We start from the raw sequence: 22394 nt of genomic DNA, 5'->3' as shown, positions 1-22394 counted from the left end.
TAGCAGAATATGAGAGTGCTGGTTGTCCCACATCTTTACCAGTGCTTGGCACTGTCAGTCTTTTAATTTTTTTTTTTTTAAATAAATTTATTTATTTATTTATTTATTTTTGGCTGTGTTGGGTCTTCGTCTCTGTGCGAGGGCTTTCTCCAGTTGCGGCAAGCGGGGGCCACTCTTCATCGCGGTGCGTGGGCCTCTCACTATCGCGGCCTCTCTTGTTGCGGAGCACAGGCTCCAGACGCGCAGGCTCAGTAGTTGTGGCTCACGGGCCCAGTCGCTCCGCGGCATGTGGGATCCTCCCAGACCAGGGCTCGAACCCGTGTCCCCTGCATTGGCAGGCGGACTCCCAACCACTGCACCACCAGGGAAGCCCTAAATTTTTTTTTTTTATGTATTTATTTTTATTATTTATTTTATTTTTGGCTGCGTTGGGTCTTCGTTGCTGCGCGTGGGCTTTCTGCTGCGCGTGGGCTTTTTCTGTTGCAGCGAGCGGGTGCTACTCTTCGTTGTGGCGTGCAGGCTTCTCACTGCAGTCGCTTCTCTTGTTGCAGAGCATGGGCTCTAGGCACGTGGGCTTCAGTAGTTGTGGCATGCGGGCTCGGTAGTCGTGGCTCACAGGCTCTAGAGCACAGGCTCAGCAGTTGTGACACATGGGGCTTAGTTGCTCAGAGGCATGTGGGATCTTCCCGGACCAGGGCTCGAACCCGTGTCCCCTGCACTGGCAGGCGGATTCGTAACCACTGCGCCACCAGGGAAGCCCAGTCTTTTAAATTTTAACCATTCTGGTGGGATGTGCAGTGGTGCTTAACTGGGTTTAATTTGTATTTAGATTTTTTTAAAAAAAAACAAAAATTGAAAAAGATACTAGGTGCTTCTCCTTGGTGCCTCTCATGCTGGCTTCAAGAAAAAAGAAAACATGGCCCGTCGTAATCAGGAAAAGGAAAAAAAAACATGAAGATCAAATCTGAAACTGCAAAATCTACTAAATAATACAAAATCCAGATAACCTGTCTGGAGTCTCTAGGGCAGAGGTTCCACCAATGATTCATTTCTACTCCCGAATCTTCAGTCTCCTCTATTCCACTGACTGGCTCCTCCCCAACAATGTATATATCTCAAGTCTCTTCCTCTAATCAGTTAGTGGCTAGGCGTGTGGGCTCTGGAGTCTAAATGCCTACCCACCAATACGATGTATGACTTCCACGGTGACTGGCACTATGAACAGTGTTAAGGATGGGCTAAGACCCTTTTGTCCTTTGTATTATAAAAAACATTCAACAAAAAATTAGAGAATATAATGAAGATGCTTGTAATCATGTCCAGATCTACCTCATTCTAATATTTTGCCATGTTTGAAGCAACAAGTATATATTGTACAGCACAGGGCAATAGCCATTATTTTGTAATAACTTTAAATGGAGTATAATCTATAAAAATATTGAATCACTATGTTGTACACCTGAAACTAATATACTATTGTAAAGCAACCATATTTCAATAAAATAAATAAATCAAAAAAAATTAAAAAGATAATATTTTGCCACATTTGTTTTTTTCTTTTTTTTTTTGGCTGCATCAGATCTTAGTTGCGGCACGAGGGATCTTTTGCTGCGGCTCACAGGCTCTTTGTTGCGGTGCATGGACTTCTCTCTAGCTGTGGCACATGGCTCCAGAGCGCACGGGCTCTGTAGTTTGCGGCACGTAGGCTCTCTAGTTGAGGTGCGTGGGCTCATTAGTTGTGGGGCGTTCGGGCTTAGCTGCCCCGTGGCATGTGGGATCTCAGTTCCCCAAGCAGGATCAAACCCACGTCCCCTGCATGGGAAGGCGCATTCTTTACCACTGGACCAAGGAAGTCTCTTGGTTCATTTTTTTAAGGAAATAAATTTTATCAATACACATTCCCAGAACTCATACATATATATATAATATGCATATGCATACATATGCCCATTAATGAAATAAGACATTGTTTGCACATTGTAAAATTTTTTTATCAGTGACCATACTGTATGTATTTACTCAACATTGTTTTTGAGGTTTACCTCTTTGCTACATATAGCCCTAATTCATTCATTTTCATTGTTGTAAAGTAATACTCCATTACTAAATATACCTCAATTCATTCATCAACTGCTTGCTGATGTACTTTTAGTTTTTTTCCAATTTTTCTGCTATTACAATGCTATGATAATCTCATTTACTTTCTGCTTTGCAGCAATTCCCCCATGAACATCATTTACTTTTATAGTTGAAAAAATAAAAATTAACTTCTGTCCACTCATTTTCTCAAGAAAAGGGGTTGCGGGGGGGGGGGGGGTACGGGTGAGGGGGTGGGCAAGGCAGCCAGGGAGCCAGGCTTAGAACTCTCAAAGGACAGCCTTACACCTAGCCAACAGACATTACGCACACGTGGGTGCAATTAGAGGAGCACATTATTACTGACACCTGAATAATCCCTGACTAGCTTAAAGGAGATCACTGCTTTAATTAAAGATATGGGATTTCAGGTGTTGAGCTTCTACTTTATACTTTTCTTTAGTGCTTACATTTTTACAAGGAGCATTTATTTTCTTAATCAGTAAAAATTAATAAATCTATTTTCACTTTTAAAACAGAAACTAATGATAAACCATATTATTTAGGAAGAGGTGTGATATATATTCGGTTTTCTTACAGTTAGAAAAAGAAAAATACAACCAATGAAAAATAGAACACAAAAAAAGGAAAATTCATAAATTTTCTATAAATTCTTTTATAAAAAGAAAAGACATCTCTTGACTCCACAGTGCCATACTCACCGTGCTACAACTAAAAATTGGTCAATCTGTCGATCTGTAAGTGGGCTATTTGGGTCCCAAACTTTCACTTCCAATTTTGACTGTTCCCTCTCATCTGATTCTCCTGTCCAAGAACAAAGAAAATGGAGTCTTGTTACTCACAAGGCACATACGTTGTCACATATGATTGATGACTGTGGTCACCACAGCATTAAAAGTATAAGGTAAATGTACATGGTTTGCATACATTCTATCAGACAGCAGATGTAGAACACTCTGTAAAGTGAACGCTGATGATAACACAATCAAACCGACCATATGATGTCTTCACTTAGTCATTAACGTGTCTTTCCTGTGTATTTGTATGCGTGAGGCCCCAAGTCTCACTAAGGGATATAGAGACAGAAAAGAAAGATGCTCAAATTATGATAAAACTTACTCATAAATAACTATGATACACATGAAAAGAAACAGATGTCACAGAGACGTATAGATATGACTGTAAGATCCTGAAGATTAGAGAAATCATTTCAGGCTAGTTAGGGAACGATGTTATGCACGAGGTGGCATTCCTGCTAAGAACTGAAGGGTATGAATGCACTGGCAGGGGGAGAGAACTTAAAGTAAGAAATGAGAATGGTGCTCGCTTCAGCAGCACATATACTAAAATTGGAACGATACAGAGAAGATTAGCATGGCCCCTGCGCAAGGATGACACGCAAATTCGTGAAGCGTTCCATATTTTTTTGTGACCACCTAGAGGGGTGGGATAAGGAGGGTGGGAGGGAGGGAGATGCAAGAGGGAAGAGATACGGGGACATATTTATATGTATAACTGATTCACTTTGTTATAAAGCAGAAACTAACACACCATTGTAAAGCAATTAAACTCCAATAAAGATGTTAAAAAAAAGAATATATCAGAACAAATTTAGCAGAAATTATCAAAAGACTGTTGTAAATAAAAGGATTAAAAAAAAAAGAAATGAGAATGTGAACAAAGTCATGGGGCTTTAAGATGTGGTAGAAAAGTAGCTAATTTTTTCAGGAGTACATCAAGGGGAATGAGAAGAGATAGCTAAAAGAAGTGGGTTATGAAAATATTACTGAAGATTCTGCACAGATTTTCTGAATAGATTTTTACTTGGAGGTAATAAGAAGCCCTTGCCTTTTTAGCAGTAGAGTGACAAAACCAGAAACAAATTTCACATCCAACACTTAGCAATGGAATAATTTGCTCTACAGAGATACGTGATACAGACAGGGAGACATGGTATTGACAGTGACAATAAAGAGCTAAGAGAGAATATTTAGAAATGACAGTGACAGACTGGTATAATGGGTAGGTTTCCAGTCTTGAGAACTACATAGATAGTGTTGGCATTAACAGAAAGAAGGAAACAATCAAGAGGTTGAGGAAAAGACTGAGGATAATACAGGATGCTTTGTTTTAGGAACGTCTCACGAGGAGATATAACCATCAGGCAAGACTCAATGTTAGGATAAAAGATGGTAATGGAAAACAGACTTGGGAGTTGATTGGATTCCAATTTACAGCTATGAATTTCTTATCAGGCTAGGAATTGGTTTGGGCTATGTTTTGGTTTTGATCACTGCATCTATAATATCAGGCAGAGTGTCTTGCACTGACTGACATACTATGAGGCTGAACATCCCTTGGTGACTGATGAATCCAGGCTATAGGCTTATTAGTGTGTTCCCTCCTAAGATGGGAGCAAGCAGGTATTGAGGCTCAAAAGGAGAAAGCGGGAGGGCAGAATCGGCCACCCCATCTGCAGTCTCCTAAGTCAGCCACTGCTGTCAGGTAGGGGGCCTGCCCATCCTGCTCCTTGTTCAAAGACAGGTAGGTAACGAAAAAGTCAATTGCCACCCCCAACATAAAGAAGCACAAGCAGACCAGAGTGAGTACTAGTCCAAAGACATATCAAGTGTTTAAAAGGATTTCGTTTTTCATTGTTTTTGCTTACAATGCATGTGACTACCTAGAGGGGTGGGATAGGGAGGATGGGAGGGAGATGCAAGAGGGAGGAGATATGGGATATATGTATATGTATAGCTGATTAACTTTGTTATAAAGCAGAAACTAACACACCATTGTAAAGCAATTATACTCCAATAAAGATGTTAAAAAAAAAAAAAAGATTCAATTGGTTCATTTTTAAAAACCATTTACAAACCCAAACGTTTGTAAACTGCATGAAACTTTTGAAAGGAAAATGACACAATTATACTCCCCTGTATCTCCAAGAAATACATGTTAAGTAAGATAAATAGTAAAATAGTAAAGAAAGAAATATAATAATAAATCTATATTTGAAATCTGCATTTTTAAATAACACAAGATGAAATGATGATGCTATTCAGTATTAAGCCCCTTCTATTATATATTCTAGAACATAAGGGTAAAACTGATATTTACTTTTCAATTTTAAGTCAGTTAAATTGATAAACTTCAATCCTATCCATACAGTCTGCAGCATACAGAGGAAAGATAATTAAGTATAAGAATTCTAAATAAATTTGCTATAAACAATAATAAAACACTCCTGAATGCATTTCTACTAACAACTAAAATATACGATACCATGGGATGAGAACAAAAATAACAAGAACATAAAAAGAATATAGAATGTTCTATTCAAACAGTCACTCTAGGGAATTCCCCATTTTGGATTCATCATATAATTACATTTATATCAGTTTAATCACTTTTTCACAAGGGAAAAACTTTTAAGAAGCTCTAGAATCTGTATAACGAAATCCTCAACTAAGCTATCAGCAATCTGTAGAATGGTCTTGGGAAATGTGGTATGAGCCAGAGACTGAACCAAGAAGAATTCTATGCTCTGGTCATGTTCATTCCAGTCATTGCAATAATCTCACTTTCCTCCTCCATTTAAGATAATCTGGGCAATTACAATCTGCTCTAGTCCCACACCAGCTCATGAAGCTCTCTCTCTCTGTGAATTCCTACCAAATGTATTTACCAACTACTTACACGATTATATATAGCATCCAATTTCTTGCTTCATACGTTCCTCTTCATAATTTTGAAGAAATGTAGATTCAACAATGATTTTATATGTGTTAGCCCTAACCCTTCAGCTACATTTTAAGATTTCTAGAAAATAATGGCAAAGTACTTCTTCAGTATACCCCCAAAGAGCACAGACCATTGTTCAAAGACTGAAGAACTAAGGCTGGATGGAGCTGTCATCCTATAGACCCTTTGTTGGACAACTAGAAATATTCTTTGTTCTAAATATAATTCATTTTCTCTGCAACAACCATCAGAGTATATTATATTTAATTCAGAAACACAGAAGGCTGCCATTTATCACCATTTTTATTAATGTTCTGAAAGTTCTGGGCAATGTTTTAAGTGATGCATCAAAGGAATAATATGTTACTAGAAACAAATACTGTATGATATCATTTTATGTGGAATCTTAAAAAGCCAAACTCATTAAAACAGAGTAGAATGGTGGTTGCCAGAGACTGGAAAGGGGGTAGGGTGGAGGGGGATGGGGAGAGGTTGTTTAAGGGTACATACTTCCAACCACTAGGTAAGTAAATTCTGGAGATCTAATGCACAACACAGTGATTACAGACAATACTGTTATTATAAACTTCAAAGTTGATAAGAGACTAGGATCTTTGTTCCCACCACAAAAAAGAAGTGATAATAATGACACAATAGATAGCTAATGCTATGGTGGTAACCAACCTGCAATACCTGAATGTAATCAAATCAACAAATTAAACATACACAGTGTTATATGGCAATTATATCTCAATAAAAATAGATTTTAAAAATAAATTACAAGAAAGGCACAATAAAAAATGAATATATAAAACCCAATGGCATTCCAAAGAGAATGAAAACAAAAATGTAAAAAAAATTTTTAAAAAATCAGATATTATGGCAACAAAAATATAAAATACTAAGAAACAAAATTGGAAGTATGTTTATATAAAGAAACTACAAAACTTTCAGAGAACATAAGATGACTTGAATAAAGAAGATTTTTAAATCTTAAGGCTGTCATTTTTGTACAAGTACTTCAAGTTAAATTTAACAAAATTTAGTTCTGAAAGCCCACAAAATAATTCAAATATTAATCTCTACAAATCAAAGAATACTATCATTATTAAAAGAATAATATAAGAGGATCCTCTAAACTGGGTGGGATTATAATATATAGCAACAGTAATCAAACAATGTGGTACTGGCACAAAAATAAACAGAATCAAAACCACAGAAATAGACCAGGTAATATAATTCATATTTGAAAATTTAAATATTACTATAACTATGTAAATATTAAATAACATTGATTTAGTGCTTACTATGTCCCCAAAACCCTTTACAGTAGGGTTCCTCTGTACACAGTGTGCACTGTTGACACTTTGGGCCGACAACGCCTTGTCATGAGGGCTGTCCCGTGCATTGTACTATGCTCAGCAGCAGCCCTGATCTCTACCCACTAGACACCAGTAGCATCACCCACTCCCCCCAGGTGTGACAACCAAAAATGTCTATAGACATTGTCTAACGTCCCATGGAAGACAAAACTGCCCTGGGTTACGAACTACTGCGCTCACATGGTTGCGACCGATATCTGCTTACACTTACTTGTTATGGTCTGGTGTTTTTAAGTTGATTAACATCCACCACATTGCAGAAAACACATTCTGCAAAATTACACACTTGAAAATAATAGTGTCTAAGGAAAAATAGGACAAAAATTTTAAAACCTAAGAACCAGAGCACTTAAAAAAAAAAAAAGTAACAATCATAACAAAAATACCAACACAGTTAAATCTCCACTGACATTTGCACCAAGCACAAAGGTCAGTCAATCCTTTATTTTCTTAAACCCTGGACTTATGCTTCCTCCACCGAGATGTAGGTCACTGTGTACAGTTTCAACAAAATTAAAAATAAAATCTAGGGTATAGGTTTTTATAAACACTGGGGAAGATATTTTTCATTCCTTCATCTGTAACTCTAAGATGCGCCATATACTGGTTTTTTCTTTTCTTAAACGCTCTTCATCTGTGAGAATAACTGCTCAGAAAAGCCTCAGATGAACTGGCAATTTCCACACTATACTGACATTTTTCTATTGACTGTATATGAGCTAATTCAAGTTTAAAAGGCATGTATTTTAGCATAAGAGACTATTCTAATTTAATTCTTTAACTTTCAAAGAGAGACACACCCTAAATTCCCAAATACAGACAAGAGTTACTTAATTAGTAGCAGTAGACAGTTGGTGGCCCGGGAGAAGCAACTGTAATAGAGAACACTGAGCAGCAGGTGCTGTGCTAAGTGCTTTACAAGGACTTCCCTGGTGGTGCAGTGGTTAAGAATCCGCCTACCAATGCAGGGGACACAGGTTCGATCCCTGGTCTGGGAAGATCCCACATGCCACGGAGCAACTAAGCCCGTGCGCCACAACTACTGAGCCTGCGCTCTACAGCCTGCGAGCCACAACTACTGAGCCTGCGTGCCACAACTACTGAAGCCTGCCGCACGCCTAGAGCCTGTGCTCCACAACAAGAGAAGCCACCGCAATGAGAAGCATGTGTACTGCAACGAAGAGTAGTCCCCGCTCACCGCAACTAGAGAAAGCCCACGTGTAGCAACGAAGACCCAACGCAGCCAAAAATAAATAAATAAAAATAAAATAAATTTTAAAAAATAAAAAATAAATGTTTTACAAGAATTACTTCATTTGATCATCACAACACTATGATGTATGCACATACATTATTACTCACTTTTTAAAGAGGAAGAAATGGGAACTTGGAGAGGTTAAATAATTTTTCCAAGGTAACTCAGCTAAAACATAGTACAGCCAGATTTTACCCAAAACTGTGAATCCAAAGTCATTTTTGTTTAATAATTTAATGTTATAATACTTTTAACAGTTACAAAGTTTAATATGTAAATAATTTGTTTCTTAAAATTCCAATGTTAAAATACAGCTAAATAATAATTCAAAACTTACTACATATGACACCTTTTTTCTACGGAAAATTCTCTAGGTAGTTATTCAAACTCAATAAAGATTTAAAATCTAAAAAACAAACCTTCACCTTTGCTTGCAAGCTACATACTGATCTTTCCAGATCTCAAGAGTTTGCTAGATGGTGGGTAGCCATAAATGAATTTTAAAATTCTAAAGCCACAAAAAAGAAATATTCACCAGCAAGACAAATGCCACAACAATGTCTTAAATTCATCAGGACACATTCACAAAGAAAGCAAGCCTGTAATATATTCTGGCATGGAGCTGATGCTTCCACCTACTCAGGATATTAATTCCCCATGCCAATGCAAATTGGAGTGGTTACTGGTCTAAACGTACCCACTCAAGAGTATCAAAAGGGTTAGTAAGCACAGACTGCATCAAGTCCTAAATATCTGTTCTTGAACATGATGTTTTCTACGATTTAATTTCCCTGCAAACAGGCACTGGCTGTGTATGAAAGTTTCTATGATGGCAGTGTCTGTGTTTTTCAAGTGTGGTTTAACTGCTGGAGTATCTATCTGCCACCCTACTCCTTCTTCCCAGAAAATACACTAATTAGAAGAAGGGGGTTCTTTAAATCTTGCATCTAGTTGGTTTCCTGATTACAAGTGAAAAAAACATTTTGGATATGCTAAATGCTTTAAGTTGAAATAAAAGCCCAAAGTGACTTTCATTTATGTTGAAAAATACAATGTTTTTCATTGTTAAAGATGAACACGTACAAATAAAGCTAACAAGTTATAAACTTGGGACTTCCCTGGTGGTGCAGTGGTTAAGAATCCGCCGGCCAGTGCCGGGGACACGGGTACGATCCTGGGAGGATCCCATATGCCGCGGAGCAACTAAGCCCATGTAGCACAACTACTGAGCCTGCGTTCTAGAGCCCGCGTGCCACAACTACTGAGCCCACGTGCTGCAACTACTGAAGCTTGCGCACCTAGAGCCTGTGCTCTGCAACAAGAGAAGCCACCACAATGAGAAGCCCACGCACCACAACAAAGAGTAGTCCCTGCTCGTCACAACTAGAGAAAGCCCGCATGCAGCAACGAAGACCCAAAGCAGCCAGAAAAAAATAAATAAAATAAACTTAACAAGAAATATATAAAATCTGTATTAAAACAAAACAAACAAACAAAAAACTTCCACAAGACCCCAAAGTAGCCTTGAACAAAGAGAAAGAATCCCTTGTGTCTGGACAGGATGTTTCAAAAATCATCAAAATGGGGACTTCCCTGGTGGCGCAGTGGTTAAGAATCCGCCTGCTAATGCAGGGGGGCACCGGTTCGATCCCTGGTCCGGGAAGATCCCACATGCCACGGAGCAACTAAGCCCGTGTGCCACAGCTACTGAGCCTGCGCTCTACAGCCCGCGAGCCACAACTACTGAGCTCACGAGCCACAACTACTGAAGCCTGCGCGCCTAGAGCCTGTGCTTCGCAACAAGAGAAACCACCGCAATGAGAAGCCCGCGCACCACAACGAAGAGTAGTCCCTGCTCGCCTCAGCTAGAGAAAGCCCGCACACAGCAATGAAGACCCAATGCAGCCATAAATAAATAAATAAAATTTTAAATAAATAAATAAATATAAAGACATAATTTTAAAAAAATCATCAAAATGTCTGTCTAAATTAACTTTAAAATTAACTGCAACCCCAATAAAAACAGGAAGGAAGATTTTTTTTTTTTCTGGTGTTAGTCAAGCTTGGAAAAATAAGAGGGGAACTAGCCTCACCAGATATTAACATATACTACAAAGCCTCTATAATTAAAACATGGGTTACTAGAGCATGAACAGACAGACAGACCAGGGGAATAGAACAGAAACCTCAGAAGCAGACCCAATATTATAAAATAATCACCTCCCAAAGTAATCTTAATATTAATACAATTTCAATCAGAATCCTAATGAAAACTGGAAAGGAAGAAATTGAAAAATTGATGAAAAACTTTGACAGTAAGAAAAAAAAATCTCATCAACATGAGAACCCCGCCACAACCAAGAAATTTTAAAGAACTGAGGAAAAACTTGCCTGACCATTAAACACATAAGAAATAGATAAAATAAACTTGGATCTATCACACGATGGAATACTACAGAACATAATTTCATGGATCTCTATACATATTTATATAACAAACAGTCTGGGAGAACATGTTAAATTAATAACAGTGGTTAATAGTGGGTTAGAAGGGATGATCTGAGGGACTACTACTTTTTGTTTCCAATATAATTACATTTTCTACCACAATTCATACTGTTTGCAATAAAATAAATTTTAAGATTTAAAAAATGGGAAAAGGCAAAGGGAAAACAGTGGAGCCCCTTCATTATACTATGTTACAAAGGGACTTCATCATAAGCGCTTCTAACTGCAAGGACTGGGGGTTCTGACTGTGCAACGAAGAGATAGGATTCTAATCGGCACAGTGGCCTTCAAGTTGATCCTCTGAATCCTAAGGTTCAGTAAGGTACCTCAAGAGACTCAACGGGGCCTTCTCGTCCACTTCACCCACAACAACCTGACTTCCTTATTTAAGGTCATACTGCGTAATAAGAAAGGGTTCTATTGCCTAAATAAAGTTTGTAAACCACCCACCCGGAAGACTACTAAGAGAAACGCAATGTTAAAGGCAATTAATACTTGTTAATGAATTATAAGATCTATTATATTAATGAATATTTAGTCACATTTTCTAAATACAAAGAATGCCTTTGTCAGATAACTGGTGTAACTTCCCAAATGCCACAAGCTGTTAAGAATCTTTCCTTTTACCTGGAAGAAGAACTTCAAGGTTCTTACCCTCAAGAATTCAAATCCTTATTGAGAAGTACTGTAGAATAAATTATTGCATTTTATATATGATTTCATTTCCTAAAATAATTTTTTTAATTCTAAGCTAGGTAGATATGCTTTCCAAATTACTAACTCTAACCAGCTTTATGCTTTTCAGGGGCAATATCATACGTAAAAGTTTTGCAGAGAAGTGGGAACTCATGAGATTCCATGATCTGATTTTTATGCCCACTGTTACTTGAAATATCCCAACTTTATTACTTGGTTCAGCATTTATCTTTACATGAGCAATACACAAAATTTTCTAGGCTTTCTATACACCTAGGCTTATTTCAGTGTTCAAGAAAGAACCAAACATAAAAAAAAATTAGGGAGTTCCTGGTGGTCTAGTGGTTAGGATTTGGAGCTTTCACTGCCATGGCCCAGGTTCAATCCCTGGTCAGGCAACTGAGATCGTGCAAGCCACGGCGCACCCAAAATAAAAAAACATAAATTAAAATTAAAAAATAAATTTAAATACTTCAATAAAATATATATATAAATTTAAAAATCAAAAAAACTTAAAAATACAACACTGTAAATCAACTATACTTCAATAAAAAATATATATATATATATAAATTTTTTTTTATGAAAAAGAGAGAGAGGACCACACAATCAACAGCTCAGGCAGTCCAAAATTTTAAAAGTCAAATAATAAAAATACCACACAAGATTACATGAACGACACAGTCTGCAGAGTTTGACAAGCGGAGAGATCAAAGTTCAGGGAGGAGTAACAAAGGGCTGCTTAGGGGATGTAGAACTTGGGCCAGGCGACAAGCACACATGAGCACCAGGGTCACTCCTGGCTTTTGGCCTGTGCATAGATGGACTTGCTGAACTATCTCACTAAGAGTGTATACATTTGCCCAAAACTCAAAGAACTGTCACAAAAGAGGGTGAAATGTACTACATATAAATAATACCTTAATTAAAACAAGGAAAAAAACCACCTGTAAATAATTACTTGGAAGACAATTACCATTTTGTATAAAATTTCAGAAACACATGCCTTATGACTTAACAATTTCATTTCTGGGAACATATTTTCCAGTTATATCCAGAGTACAAAATTATGCATTATATAAAGGATACTCAATGCAGCACTATTTGTAAAACTTAAAAATCAAGTGTTTTTAAAAATAAAACAATAAATATTTAGTGAACACTTACATGTAGTGATAAAAGTCTAAGATCAAACATTAAGGACTATAAAACATCCAAGATTATTTCTGGAAGAAAAGATGGTTTGTACAGAACAGAATGCTAATAAATGCAATCTCTCAGCCTATAATAAACTGAGTCACTACTTACAATTTCTTCAAAAAAAACTTCTAAACACAGATGAGTGCAGACATGGCATTCTGTTCTCAAAGCTTAGTCATTACTGACTGACCTTTCCTGGTACTGAATTCATGAAAATGCAGAAGTCTGCAACCTGTTATTATTCACAGCCACCCCACCTACCCACCACTGACAATGACAACACAACTCTATCCTGAGTTGATTTAACTTTTCTGCATATATTTCCTATAGGTAAGGCAAGGTAAAGAATGCAAATTATATAAACCTTAAGGGATAAATTCTAAACTTCTGTATGACAAAAATTCTCGAGGGAGGGGCAAGATGGCGGAAGAGTAAGACGCGGAGATCACCTTCCTCTCCACAGATACAGTAGAAATACATCTACACGTGGAACTGCTCCTACAGAACACCCACTGAACGCTGGCAGAAGACGTCAGACCTCCCAAAAGGCAAGAAAATCCCCACGTACTTGGGTAGGGCAAAAGAAAAAAGAAATAACAGAGACAAAAGAATAGGGACGGGCGGAGGGCAAAGCGGAGAGATTCCCGCATAGAGGAGCGGTGCCGACCAGCACTCACCAGCCCGAGAGGCTTGTCTGCTCAGCCGCTGGGGCGGGCGGGGGCTGAGAGCTGGGGCTCGGGCTTCGGTGCTAGCCGGGAGGGAGTCCGGGAAGGGGACTGCAGCTGCCGGGGAGGCAAGAGACTTTTTCTTGCCTCTTTGTTTCGCGGCGTGCAAGGAGAGGGGATTCAGAGCGCCGCCTAAACGAGCTCCAGAGACAGGCGCGAGCCGCGGCTATCAGCGCGGATCCCACAGCAACAGGGACGCAGAGGGAAAAACGGAGAGATTCCCGCACAGAGGCTCGGCGCCGAGCAGCACTCACCAGCCCGAGAGGCTTGTCTGCTCACCCGCCGGGGCGGGCGGGGGCTGGGAGCTGAGGCGCGGGCTTCGGTCGGATCCCAGGGAGAGGACTGGGGTTGGCTGCGTGAACACAGCCTGAAGGGGCTAGCTAACCACAACTAGCCGGGAGGGTGCCCGAGAAAAAGTCTGCAGCTGCCGAAGAGGCAAGAGACTTTTTCTTGCCTCTTTGTTTCGCGGCGTGCAAGGAGAGGGGATTCAGAGTGCCACTTAAACGAACTCCAGAGACGGGCGCGAGCCGCGGCTATCAGCGCGGACCCCAGAGACGGGCATGAGACGCTGAGGCTGCTGCTGCCGCCACCAAAAAGCCTGTAGGCGAGCACAGGTCATTCTCCACACCGCCCCTCCCGGGAGCCTGTGCAGCCCGCCACCGCCAGGCTCCCGTAATCTGGGGACAACTTCCCCGGGAGAGCGCACGGCGCGCCTCAGGCTGCTGCAACGTCACGCCGGCTTCTGCCGCCGCAGGCTTGCCCCGCCTCCTCCGTACCGCTCCCTCCCCATGGCCTGACTGAGCCAGAGCCCCCGAATCAGCTGCTCCTTTAACCCCGTTCTGTCTGGGCGGGGAACAGACGCCCTCAGGCGACCTACATGCAGAGGCGGGTCCAAATCCAAAGCTGAACCCCGGGAGCTGTACGAACAAAGAAGAGAAAGGGAAATCTCTCCCAGCAGCCTCAGAAGCAGCGGATTAAAGCTCCACAAACAACTTGATGTGCCTGCATCTGCTGAATACCTGAATAGACAACAAATCATCCCAAACTTAGGAGGTGGACTTTGGGAGCAGGATATTATTAACTTTTCCCCTTTTCCTTTTTTTGTGAGTGTATATGTGTATGCTTCTGGGTGAGATTTTGTCTGTATAGCTTTGCTCTCACCGTTAGTCCTAGGGTTAGGTCCGTCCGTTTTTTTTTGTTTTTTTTGTTTTTTTTTAACTTAAAACAAATTTTTTTTCCCTAACAAATGTTTTCTTAATAATTTTTTCCTTATTTTCTATTTTTAAAAAATTTAAAAAAAATTTTTTAATAAGTTTTTTCATATTTTTTATTTTAAAAAATTAAAAAATTTTTTTTCTTAATAAATTTTTTCTTAATTTTTTTCTTATTTTTAGTGTAAAAAATTAATAAATCTATTTTTAAAAATTAAAAAAAAATTTTTTCTTAATAAATTTATTCTTAATAATTTTTTTTTCTTATTTTTTATTATAATTGCTTTATTTTATTTTATTTTATTTTATTTTATTTTATCCTCTTTCTTTCTTTCTTTCCATTTTTTCTCCCTTTTATTCTGAGCCGTGTGGATGAAAGGCTCTTGGTGCTCCAGCCAGGCATCAGGGCTGTGCCTCTGAGGTGGGAGAGCCAACTTCAGGACACTGGTCCACAAGAGACCTCCCAGCTCCATGTAATACCAAACGGCAAAAATCTCTCAGAGATCTCCATCTCAACATCAAGACCCAGCTTCACTCAACGACCAGCAAGCTACAGTGCTGGACACCCTATGCCAAACAACTAGCAAGACAGGAACACAGCCCCATCCATTAACAGAGAGGCTGCCTAAAATCATAATAAGGCCACAGACACCCCAAAACACACCACCAGACGTGGACGAGGCCACCAGAAAGACAACATCCAGCCTCATCCACCAGAACACAGGCACTAGTTCCCTCCACCAGGAAACCTACACAACCCACTGAACCAACCTTAGCCACTGGGGACAGATACCAAAAACAACGGGAACTACGAACCTGCAGCCTGTGAAAAGGAGACCCCAAACACAGTAAGATAAGCAAAATGAGACGACAGAAAAACACACAGCAGATGAAGGAGCAGGGTCAAAACACACCAGACCTAACAAATGAAGAGGAAATAGGTAGTCTACCTGAAAAAGAATTCAGAATAATGATAGTAAGGATGATCCAAAGTCTTGGAAATAGAATAGACAAAATGCAAGAAACATTTAACAAGGACGTTGAAGAACTAAAGAGGAACCAAGAAACGATGACAAGCACAATAAATGAAATTAAAAATACTCTAGATGGGATCAATAGCAGAATAACTGAGGCAGAAGAACGGATAAGTGACCTGGAAGATAAAATGGTGGAAATAACTACTGCAGAGCAGAATAAAGAAAAAAGAATGAAAAGAACTGAGGACAGTCTCAGAGACCTCTGGGACAACATTAAACGCACCAACATTCGAATCATAGGGGTCCCAGAAGAAGAAGAGAAAAAGAAAGGGACTGAGAAAATATTTGAAGAGATTATAGTTGAAAACTTCCCTAATATGGGAAAGGAAATAGTTAATCAAGTCCTGGAAGCACAGAGAGTCCCATACAGGATAAATCCAAGGAGAAACACACCAAGACACATATTAATCAAACTATCAAAAATTAAATATAAAGAAAACATATTAAAAGCAGCAAGGGAAAAACAACAGATAACACACAAGGGCATCCCCATAAGGTTAACAGCTGATCTTTCAGCAGAAACGCTGCAAGCCAGAAGGGAGTGGCAGGATATACTTAAAGTGATGAAGGAGAAAAACCTACAACCAAGATTACTCTACCCAGCAAGGATCTCATTCAGATTTGATGGAGAAATTAAAACCTTTACAGACAAGCAAAAGCTGAGAGAGTTCAGCACCACCAAACCAGCTTTACAACAAATGCTAAAGGAACTTCTCTAGGCAAGAAACACAAGAGAAGGAAAACACCTACAATAACAAACCCAAAACATTTAAGAAAATGGGAATAGGAACATACATATCGATAATTACCTTAAATGTAAATGGATTAAATGCTCCCACCAAAAGACACAGACTGGCTGAATGGATACAAAAACAAGACCCATATATATGCTGTCTACAAGAGACCCACTTCAGACCTAGAGACACATACAGACTGAAAGTGAGGGGATGGAAAAAGATATTCCATGCAAATGGAAATCAAAAGAAAGCTGGAGTAGCAATTCTCAGATCAGACAAAACAGACTTTAAAATAAAGACTATTACAAGAGACAAAGAAGGACACTATATAATGATCAAGGGATCGATCCAAGAGGAAGGTATAATGATGGTAAATATTCATGCACCCAACATAGGAGCACCTCAATACATAAGGCAAATACTAACAGCCATAAAAGGGGAAATCGACAGTAACACAATCATAGTAGGGGACTTTAACACCCCACTTTCACCAATGGACAGATCATCCAAAATGAAAATAAATAAGGAAACCCAAGCTTTAAATGATACATTAAACAAGATGGACTTAATTGATATTTATAGGACATTCCACCCAAAAACAACAGAATACACATTTTTCTCAAGTGCTCATGGAACATTCTGCAGGATAGATCATATCTTGGGTCACAAATCAAGCCTTGGTAAATTTAAAAAAATTGAAATCGTATCAAGTATCTTTTCCGACCACAACGCTATGAGACTAGATATCAATTACAGGAAAAGATCTGTAAAAAATACAAACACATGGAGGCTACACAATACACTACTTAATAACGAAGTGATCACTGAAGAAATCAAAGGGGAAATCAAAAAATACCTAGAAACAAATGACAATGGAGACACGACGATCCAAAACCTATGGGATGCAGCAAAAGCAGTTCTAAGAGGGAAGTTTATAGCAATACAAGCCTACATCAAGAAACAGGAAACATCTCGAATAAACAACCTAACCTTGCACCTAAAGCAATTAGAGAAAGAAGAACAAAAAAACCCCAAAGCTAGCAGAAGGAAAGAAATCATAAAGATCAGATCAGAAATAAATGAAAAAGAAATGAAGGAAACAATAGCAAAAATCAATGAAACTAAAACCTGGTTCTTTGAGAAGATAAACAAAATTGATAAACCATTAGCCAGACTCATCAAGAGAAAAAGGGAGAAGACTCAAATCAATAGGATTAGAAATGAAAAAGGAGAAGTAACCACTGACACTGCAGAAATACAAACGATCATGAGAGATTACTACAAGCAACTCTATGCCAATAAAATGGACAACCTGGAAGAAATGGACAGATTCTTAGAAATGCACAACCTGCCAAGACTGAACCAGGAAGAAATAGAAAATATGAACAGACCAATCACAAGCACTGAAATTGAAACTGTGATTAAAAATCTTCCAACACACAAAAGCCCAGGACCAGATGGCTTCACAGGGGAATTCTATCAAACATTTAGAGAAGAGCTAACACCTATCCTTCTCAAACTCTTCCAAAATATTGCAGAGGGAGGAACACTCCCCAACTCATTCTACGAGGCCACCATCACCCTGATACCAAAACCAGACAAAGATGTCACAAAGAAAGAAAACTACAGGCCAATATCACTGATGAACATAGATGCAAAAATCCTCAACAAAATACTAGCAAACAGAATCCAACAGCACATTAAAAGGATTATACACCATGATCAAGTGGGGTTTATTCCAGGAATGCAAGGATTCTTCAATATACGCAAATCAATCAACGTGATACATCATATTAACAAATTGAAGGAGAAAAACCATATGATCATCTCAATAGATGCAGAGAAAGCTTTCGACAAAATTCAACACCCATTTATGATAAAAGTCCTGCAGAAAGTAGGCACAGAGGGAACTTTCCTCAACATAATAAAGGCTGTATATGACAAACCCACAGCCAACATTGTCCTCAATGGTGAAAAACTGAAACCATTTCCACTAAGATCAGGAACAAGACAAGGTTGCCCACTCTCACCACTATTATTCAACATAGTTTTGGAAGTGTTAGCCACAGCAATCAGAGAAGAAAAAGAAATAAAAGGAATCCAAATCGGAAAAGAAGAAGTAAAGCTGTCACTGTTTGCAGATGACATGATACTATACACAGAGAATCCCAAAGATGCTACCAGAAAACTACTAGAGCTAATCAATGAATTTGGTAAAGTAGCAGGATACAAAATTAATGCACAGAAATCTCTTGCATTCCTGTATACTAATGATGAAAAATCTGAAAGTGAAATTAAGAAAACACTCCCGTTTACCATTGCAACAAAAAGAATAAAATATCTAGGAATAAACCTACCTAAGGAGACAAAAGTCCTGTATGCAGAAAATTATAGGACACTGATGAAAGAAATTAAAGATGATACAAATAGATGGAGAGATACACCATGTTCTTGGATTGGAAGAATCAACATTGTGAAAATGACTCTGCTACCCAAAGCAATCTACAGATTCAATGCAATCCCTATCAAACTACCACTGGCATTTTTCACAGAACTAGAACAAAAAATTTCACAATTTGTATGGAAACACAAAAGACCCCGAATAGCCAAAGCAATCTTGAGAACGAAAAATGGAGCTGGAGGAATCAGGCTCCCTGACTTCAGACTATATTACAAAGCTACAGTAATCAAGACAGTTTGGTACTGGCACCAAAACAGAAATATAGATCAATGGAACAGGATAGAAAGCCCAGAGATAAGCCCACACACATATGGTCACCTTATCTTTGATAAAGGAGGCAAGCATATACAGTGGAGAAAAGACAGCCTCTTCAATAAGTGGTGCTGGGAAAATTGGACAGGTACATGTAAAAGTATGAAATTAGAACACTCCCTGACACCATACACAAAAATAAACTCAAAATGGATTAAAGACCTAAGTGTAAGGCCAGACACTATCAAACTCTTAGAGGAAAACATAGGCAGAACACTCTATGACATAAATCACAGCAAGATCCTTTTTGACCCAGCTCCTAGAGAAATGGAAATAAAAACACAAATAAACAAATGGGACCTAATGAAACTTAAAAGCTTTTGCACAGCAAAGGAAACCATAAACAAGACCAAAAGACAACCCTCAGAATGGGAGAAAATATTTGCAAATTAAGCAACTGACAAAGGATTAATCTCCAAGATTTACAAGCAGCTCATGCAGCTCAATAACAAAAAAACAAACAACCCAATCCAAAAATGGGCAGAAGACCTAAATAGACATTTCTCCAAAGAAGAGATACAGATTGCCAACAGACACATGAAAGAATGCTCAACATCATTAATCATTAGAGAAATGCAAATCAAAACTACAATGAGGTATCATCTCACACCGGTCAGAATGGCCATCATCAAAAAATCTAGAAACAATAAATGCTGGAGAGGGTGTGGAGAAAAGGGAACACTCTTGCACTGTTGGTGGGAATGTAAATTGATACAGCCACTATGGAGAACAGTATGGAGGTTCCTTAAAAAACTAAAAATAGAACTACCATACGACCCAGCAATCCCACTACTGGGCATATACCCTGAGAAAACCATAATTCAGAAAGAGTCATGTACCAAAATATTCATTGCAGCTCTGTTTACAATAGCCAGGACATGGAAGCAACCTAGGTGTCCATCATCGGATGAATGGATAAAGAAGATGTGGCACATATATACAATGGAATATTACTCAGCCATAAAAAGAAATGAAATGGAGGTGTTTGTAATGAGGTGGATGGAGTTAGAGTCTGTCATACAGAGTGAAGTAAGTCAGAAAGAGAAAAAGAAATACAGTATGCTAACACATATATATGGAATCTAAGGAAAAAAAAAAAGGTCATGAAGAACCTAGTGGCAAGATGGGAATAAAGACACAGACCTACTAGAGAATGGACTTGAGGATATGGGGAGGGGGAGGGGTGAGATGTGACAGGGTGAGAGAGTGTCATGGACATATATACACTACCAAATGTAAAATAGATAGCTAGTGGGAAGCAGCCGCATAGCACAGGGAGATCAGCTCGGTGCTTTGTGCCCACCTGGAGGGGTGGGATAGGGAGGGTGGGAGGGAGGGAGATGCAAGAGGGAAGAGATATGGGAACATATGTATATGTATAACTGATTCAGTTTGTTATAAAGCAGAAGCTAACACACCATTGTAAAGCAATTATACTTCAATAAAGATGTTTAAAAAAAATAATAATAATAAAAAAAAAAAAGAAAAAAAAAAAGAAAAAACCCCAGGTCTTTCTAGGAGAAAAAATTAAATAAATGGTTTGAAAGGAAAGCTAATATGTTTGTTAAGAGTCACATTGCATCAAAGTGAAAAATTCCTGTTTCTGCAAACAACTATAGTGGATATATATAAAATGCAAATTAGGCAGAAGTTTTTCATTAATTTTGATCCAAAACTGTGCAAAATACACAAGATGAGTCTTAATTTGTTGAAATTTGTTCATTATTTTGAACGTAAAAACTGCCATCAAATGGATTTTCCTGATTAAACCAGTTACCTGAAAAAAAAAAAAAAAAAAAAATCTCAATTTCTGTATAACAAAAATAAATAAAACAAATTTAAAATCATTAACATTTTTTAAGTGAGGAGGCAATATGTGCAACACTCGTAGGCAAAGGGCAGATACTTTTATATTTGTTTACATTTAATATGCAAAATACTCTTGCCAATACATATAAATAACCAAATAGAAAATACACAAGAAATTTACAGAAGAGCAGTAACGGAAAGCATAAGTAACTTTTAAAAATTAAAGAAAAAAAAAAACAAACAGCAACACCAAAAAAAATGAAAAGCCAAGACAATAATATCACAAAATGGGCAAGGGGGGTTCTTTAATAATCTATTGGTGGAAGCATCTGGTTCACTCATACGAAAATTAACAGCCTTTTTGAAGGGCAAAGAAGCATTTTCAATATCTTCCAGGGAGCTATGCTTGAAAAACATTTACACAGCATAAGTATATGTAAAGCTTTTCTGGAAGCATCATTTGTAATATCAAAAAATGTAAACACCTAAATGTCTGTCAATAGGGTACTGGTAAAGGAAATAAATTGTGGCACATCCATGCAGACTTAAGAACTCTACAGTCACTGAAAAGAATACAGCCACTCTACTCATCAGGAAAGATGCTAAAGATACAAACACTATTAACTGAAAGAAGCAATTGCAGAGCAACGTGCAAGTTGCCATCCCACAAAGACCACTCCAGAATGGATTACGAGCCAGAGCCTGTACCAAAAAAAAAATACCCTGAACAATATTAGTAATTAAATATGGGTTTGGAAAGAAGGAAAGGGGCTGGTGTTCATTTTCTATATTACACGTTTCTTTGTGTTTTATTTTTTAACGCTAAGAATGTTTTACTTTTGAAATCAGAAAATAAAGGTTTTAAGTATATAATTATGACAGAAGAAAGAAAAGTCTTGCTAGGAAGACCTGTTTTTAAAATGCAAAGTTCTGAATCTCTCTGGTATAGAAACTACGCAGATCAGTCAAAATCCCCACCAAAATGTAAATGTTCACTAGATTCCAAGGCTACCATAGATAGATGACATGAAGGCACTCAGGATCTCAAGGCATGAGCGTGTCACATTGAAACACAAGTTCAACAACACTAACATTCTTAAAGTTGTATTTAAAAGAAAAACACAGGCAGAAAACTCACGAAAGTGTGAAATAAAAAATGAATAACTGATCGATTAAATTATTTTTCATTGCTGTTTGTTGTATTTCTAAAGTTGGAAGAG

The 22394-nt window shown here is 38.2% G+C and overlaps 1 protein-coding gene and 1 non-coding gene across 5 annotated transcripts in view; one reads left to right on the top strand and one right to left on the bottom strand.

Annotated features, from left to right (window-relative positions):
• The window catches only part of MTA3 (metastasis associated 1 family member 3), a 163941-nt gene that overhangs the window by 75525 nt on the left and 66022 nt on the right, over positions 1–22394 (bottom strand). For all 4 annotated transcript variants that reach the window (XM_061168800.1, XM_061168801.1, XM_061168803.1 and 1 more), the window contains one exon: positions 2799–2901. In XM_061168800.1, the coding sequence (XP_061024783.1) occupies positions 2799–2901 (103 nt within the window). The remainder of the gene's footprint in view (positions 1–2798; positions 2902–22394) is intronic.
• On the top strand, positions 3417–3523 carry LOC133074838 (U6 spliceosomal RNA). The gene has a single exon (XR_009697245.1). It is a non-coding gene; the product is annotated as a U6 spliceosomal RNA (small nuclear RNA).

This window comes from Eubalaena glacialis, chromosome 14 (assembly GCF_028564815.1).
Source record: "Eubalaena glacialis isolate mEubGla1 chromosome 14, mEubGla1.1.hap2.+ XY, whole genome shotgun sequence".
Lineage (NCBI taxonomy): Eukaryota > Metazoa > Chordata > Mammalia > Artiodactyla > Balaenidae > Eubalaena > Eubalaena glacialis.
This window is presented reverse-complemented; position numbering and strand designations above follow the sequence as displayed.